The sequence below is a fragment of the Chaetura pelagica genome, unplaced genomic scaffold (assembly GCF_000747805.2).
Source record: "Chaetura pelagica isolate M959 unplaced genomic scaffold, ChaPel_1.0 scaffold1007, whole genome shotgun sequence".
Taxonomy (NCBI): domain Eukaryota; kingdom Metazoa; phylum Chordata; class Aves; order Apodiformes; family Apodidae; genus Chaetura; species Chaetura pelagica.
Window position 1 is genome coordinate 129,859 of NW_009954097.1, and position 5,894 is coordinate 135,752.

Here is a 5,894-nt window from a genome sequence, read left to right on the forward strand (position 1 = left end):
GGTCCTGTCCTATTAAGATATCTTTCAGATCATATTAGCTTATTCAATATGATGGCTCAAATCAGGCACCTATGAAGTTATAAACCCTTATTCCTTCTCCCAAAGGTGCTATGCAATATCTCAGGAAAGCTTGTGCATGTCAGTTCCTGGAAGAGATAGGATTTCTTGCAAGCAGCAACATCCAAATAGAACCAGAAAGCTTTACCATGCTCCTCCTCTGCATTTTTGTAGCAGCACCTTAAAAACACCTTGCAAAACAAGTGCTCTTCTCAGGTTGTTAGCACAATCTAGCTGCAAATTGGGGAGCATATGTCTTACCATCAGTATTTGAGCTTTGTGTAACTGTTAAGTCTTGAGTTCTCAAAGGTTGTATCTCAACAAAAGGTAGGATACAGTTTATTTCCATGGGAATTTCTTCAGAATAATTCACAAGCAACTCTCCAGTGAAGAATTCAGATTTTCATCTGTTGTGGCAACAGTTTTGTTACAAGAAAAAACATTTATTTCATTTTCTGTGTGTTCAGAATCTGCTGCTAATGACTCCATTGTCTCTGCATCCCCTCCAGGATGTGGTGGTTCCTCTTCAGGAATAAAATGAGCAGGCCAGCACCTTCGTTGTTGGTTTTCTTCACTGTCCTTACTCACCTTTCCAATTTGATGGAGATCCTTGACAATTATTTTCTCAGTGTCTTCCAGTACCGTTGTCAATAAATTAAACAGGAGAGCAATCCAGGCAAGGCCAAAAAGAATCCAAATGGCCACCAGTGTTCTGTAGTAGGAGAAGTAGTTCCTGCCAGGCTGTTTACCTGCAGACAAGGTGAGAGGAAGAAGAAGAAAATCAGTTAAAATTGCTTTGCCTGTGTTAAGTTGGCCACCTTTATGGATTCATCAATGTATTTTTTGTTGGGTCCTTTCTCATGGTAGTGGAATCTCTCACTTTCCCAGCATTAAGCTAAGGCTGGGCAAGCCTCCTGTTGCAATAAACTGCTATATGCTATCACAAACACCAAGAGATGTACTGGGATTGAGGTGAAATAGCAGCAGTGCAGGATATTTTTTCCCCTTAGGCCACACCAATCCCAATTCAGCCTCTGCATCTGCAGGTAAATGCAGTGGTGTGGAAAGTAGTGTAAAATTGCATTGTATTATCTTGCAAATATTCCCAGGCTCCCAAAGCACTAAAAGCAGAGCACAATGGGCCAGTATAACTATGCTGCTATTCCTGCCTAGGTTATTGTAATTCTGTATATTTCTGTAAACTGTGATTAGAACCTAATAAATATTTGCTTTAAATTATAGGTACCTTTGATCAGACAAAGAGAGCAGCTGCAGTTCCTGCTTTACTTTTGAATGGCTTCAGGAGCTTCCTCCTTTAAAAAACTAGGTGACTGATAAAAACCCACTGACACATGCCAAGAACACAACTCTCTGTGTTGGGAACCAGTGGGCCAAGGCTCATTTCATGCAGTTCAAACCTCTCAGCATCAGCCAGTATCACACCCTGGCTTTTCTGCATGGGTCACGTCATTTGTTTCTCCAGACATCAGCCATTCACCACCAGAGAGAACATTTGCACTTGGTTCCACACAATGTTAGCACCATCACACAGGTGATCTGACCTGGCACCTGCAGGAAAACTTGGTGATACTGCTTGTTGAGTGCTGCAAGTCACCATCCAGGGTGATTCCACATAGTAGGTAACACAGCAATGGGTGTGGAGAGGGAGGTCACCACAAACCTGGTGGATCATTCCCCCTTGTGGAGCTGCCCAGAAGGAACCAGGATGCTGGCAACTCTTCTAAAACACAACCACTTATTTTGTTTACTCTACACTTAAATAAATATGTCTTAGCTGTCTAAAACAGGAATAGATGCCTTGTTTCCTGGGGCTGTCACAAACTATTCCCTCTTGGTTTGTGCAGATTTGTAGGCTCCTTGACCTCTCCCCCTACACTCCTTCCCTCCCCAAAATACTTGGCTTCTTTGTACCTGAAAACACCACATTTAATGATATGTAGACGATTTTCTGCTTTTGTCAGCACGTGCAATCCCAGAGAAATGAGTGTTTTCCCCAAAACTCCACAAGGCAAAGACAAGTTGAAGACTCAGACAGAACACTTATGTCTGCAACATACTGGTGGCCTGTGCAGCCAGCCCATGGCAATTACAGTCACAACCCTGGCACTTTCTTACCTACTACATAATCCCCAAAGCCAATGGTGCTGAGGGTAATAAATGCAAAGTAAATTCCTTCACTGTAGGACCAGCCTTCTGTTATCTGGAAGAAGAGTGATGGCAAGCACAGAAAAACTAGGATCCCCGTTGCCAGGAAGAACAAAAGGGTCAAAGATTTTATCTTCTTCTGAAAAAGAAAGAAACCAATTTGATTATAATCACAATCTGACACACTAGGAGGCTGCATATAATGGTAGCCATTGAAAATGTGTGGCTATCTAGGAATATCTCCTAGGACCACAGGAAGTGATGGCTTTTTACTGAGTGTTCTTCTAATAAAAGTACCCTAGCCTTGCTCTGAAGCAGGGGGAAGCCACACATTATGGGTGTTGGATGTCCACAGTAGCCCTGGAATCTTTTATCTAAGTGTATTAACCTTCAGTGACCATGAGTATAGGAGGAATTCCTATCCAATGACTTTTAGTGGAGTCAGACTATCTCCACTTATCATCAGACAACTTCACTAGTAGTTTTCAGGTATTCAGGTGTGGCACCTAAAGAACATTCACATTTTCCAGTGAAAAGAGACTTTAAAAAATATTTACACCATGTCTGACTGTACTATCTCCAGGAATCTTGATTGTTTGCTTTATTTCTCATTACATCAGTGCCATAAAGACTTTTAACAAATGAGCTCCTGGTGAAGAAATGCTTGGACAATGACTTTTGAACCATCCCACTTCCCAGCAGTCATGAATAAGCCTTGACTGGAGAAGAAGACTTGTTATATATTATGATTTATCAGGGAAGGAGCTGCAAATAATTTGGGGCATAACCAGGCAAGAAACATTCTGTCTCTAGCCCTTTACAGGTGCCTCCTCACCTTTCAGCAACTGGGCTCAAATGGAAAACTTCAGCCTGATGTTTCTGTCAAAGTCAAGGGAGGAGAGGGATTAAAGGACTGCATAATGAATGAGGAGGGGTGACACTCTAGGCATGGAGTCAGCATACACTGAAACACTTTTTACAGCTCACCTGCTTAGATCTTTATTATTGCTCTCTTTACTGGTGATAAAGGGAGACAGGCACTTCCCTGGGGTGTTAGCTCCTGAGATCAGAGCCTTGAGAAGTGGGATGGGGCACCCACTCTCCATTGATTGCTGAAGGGTGCTGGATGCCTGCCATTTAGATGGGTAGCCAAAATGCATCCCTTCCTCTGAGTGTCTCCTCTACAGCTGCCTTGTCTGTTTAGCTCTTCAAATGAAGAATTGTCTCTTCCCCTCACCTAGCACAATGTCTAACTCAGCATGAGAACAAAAACAATGCCAAGCCAGCATACAACTCGAGTGCAAAAAACCCTAGAAATGGTCATACAACTGTGCCTGAGTAAGTAAAACCAATTACCTTTCTCATTCCTTTCTCGGACAGGAATGTCCCCAGCTTTTTGCACAGCAGTGAGAGCATCTTGCCCACACGGTGCAGAAAAACAATATTCAGAGGGATCCCAAACAGAGCAAAAAAGACACAGAAGATCTGTCCCCCAGTAGTTTTAGGACGTAGCGTACCATAGCCTAGGAAAAAAAGATGGGTCAGAGGAGACATTCCAGAGAACTGGAGCAGTCCATGGTCACATTCACACCTAACCCCAGCCTGGCCTCTGTTTCTGAGCCCAAAAGATGTGGCTAAAACTTCCCAGCCCACATGCACCCTGCACAAGGCAGTGAGCAGATGAAGTGATTCACCCCCGCATGTTTTGGGGGATGCAGAGAGCACCCTGTGCTCCCAACCCAGCCCCAGGGGGAACAAAAGCACAATCTAAAAGCAGTTGTGGAAAACAGGCCTTCGTCCTGTGATAAATCTATGGGAAGACAGAAACCAGACATCTGGGGACCTGGAAGACATCAAGGCTGGAGTCCCAGGCTGTTTACCATGTCAGAATCACATACAACCATCTCCAGCTTCTTGTCAATCTGCCTGTGTGTCAGTGACCTCCCTGGCTAAATGCCAGTAGGTTGGTATGTCCAGATACTGGCTGCAGTCCTGGAGGCAGTGGAGTGTGCACCAGAATAGACAGTGCTAATTAGTCCAGATCTTACTGGTGGCTGATTTATTCATGCCAGAGAGATATTTGTCTTTAAGTCCTACTAAAAGGGGATTTATCTAAGTAGTGGAACAACTGCTGCAGAACTCCAAACATGTCCTTTAATGGACTTGAGACTGGCTCTCTTAGATTCCACGAGGTACATCCCTGAGTGCAAGAGTCCTGTCCTTTGTGTATGTCCTTACTCTACCAGTGACCCTGAGAAAAGGCACTTCCCAGAGCACAGCTCTTCTCAAGGCATCCATCACTTGGAAAATGCAATGTTTTATTTGAGGGAAAAGAAAAATAATGCAACTGAGTGATTTATTGGCTACCAGGCCCCCAAAGGCTTAAGCTGTCTTGTGCTCCCTGTTGCAGAAATCTTCCATTTTCACAAGAAAACCAGGTGAGGAGGAATGGAATTACTTCAAGTGCTCTCACAACAGACATCTGCATCAAAGGTGCAGAGAAACAGGCAAATTGCACTTTTCCTGGGACAACTTGTCTGCTGGTTCTGGCTGGGATGGGGCTAATTTTCCTCATAGTTGCTAGTATGGGCAATGACTTGGATTTGTGCTGCAAACAGTGTTGATAATGAGATATCTTTGATGCTGCTGATCGGTTCTTACACAGAGTCAAGGCCTTTTCTGCTCTTCACACCATCCACTAGTAAGTGGCTGGGGGTGCAGAAGAGGTTGGGAGGAGACACAGCTGGGACATCTGACCCCAACTGACCAGAGGGATGTCCCATACCATATACTGTCATGCTAGGCATAAAAAGTTGAGGGAAGAAGAGGGAAAGGGGAACATTTGGAGTGGTGGTGCCTGTCTTCCCAGGTAATCATTATGCATGGTGAAGCACTGCTTTCCTGGACCTGGCTGAACACCTCTCTGCTGATGGGAAGGAATCCATACATTCCTTGTTTTGCTTTGCTTGTGTGGCTTTAACATTACTTACTAAACTGTTTTTATCTCAACCCACGAGTTTTCTCACTTGTACCCTTCCAATTCTCTTTCTCATCCCCCTGTGGAAAGTGAGCAAGTGGCTGTGTGGGGCTGAGTTGCCAGCTGGGATTAAACCATGACAGTCATATTTTTTTTGGCACCCAACATGGGGCTCAAAGGGGTTTGCAATAACAGATTTGACTGGAATAAAAACCAGGAAAGTCAAGTTTCTCTCCCACCCACAACTGGCAGCAGATTGAACGTTGTAACAGGTGGCTTGAAAGGAAGAAACAACTGAGAAATACTATGAAAGGCCACAAGCCAAAATAATGCACAGAGCTGTGCAGTGATGAGGTCTCAGCACCACGTCCATTGCTGCTTATCATCCAAGACAGTGAAAGGGTGAAGGTTTTCTCCTTGAAATTATCATCCATTCTGGTCCTAATAACCAGACATAATAAGCATCACACACACACACAAACACATGTACATGGAAAGCATCAGACCTACCTATTGTGGAGACAACTGTGCCTGCAAAGAAGAAGGAATTACTGAAATCCCAGTTGCTCTCTTCAACCTGTGATTCATTTCCAACAGGGTACACTCCATTCTGAATGGCTTCAGTCAGGTTCTGGGAGGGGAAGAAAAGTTTGGTATCAACACAGCTGCTTTTCTCAAGTGTTTGCTGCAGGAA

The 5,894-nt window shown here is 44.0% G+C and overlaps 1 protein-coding gene across 1 annotated transcript in view; it reads right to left on the reverse strand.

The window, feature by feature from the left end:
* Positions 1 to 541: 541 nt before the first annotated feature.
* Positions 542 to 5,894, reverse strand: part of LOC104392895 (potassium channel subfamily K member 16-like) — a gene marked incomplete at its 3' end in the record, with an annotated part of 10,860 nt that continues 5,507 nt past the window's right edge. Inside the window, exons 2-5 of the mRNA XM_010002331.1 lie at positions 5,711 to 5,831; positions 3,580 to 3,746; positions 2,194 to 2,362; positions 542 to 806 (exon numbers count right to left, since the gene is read on the reverse strand). Coding sequence (XP_010000633.1) covers positions 542 to 806; positions 2,194 to 2,362; positions 3,580 to 3,746; positions 5,711 to 5,831 — 722 coding nt within the window. The remainder of the gene's footprint in view (positions 807 to 2,193; positions 2,363 to 3,579; positions 3,747 to 5,710; positions 5,832 to 5,894) is intronic.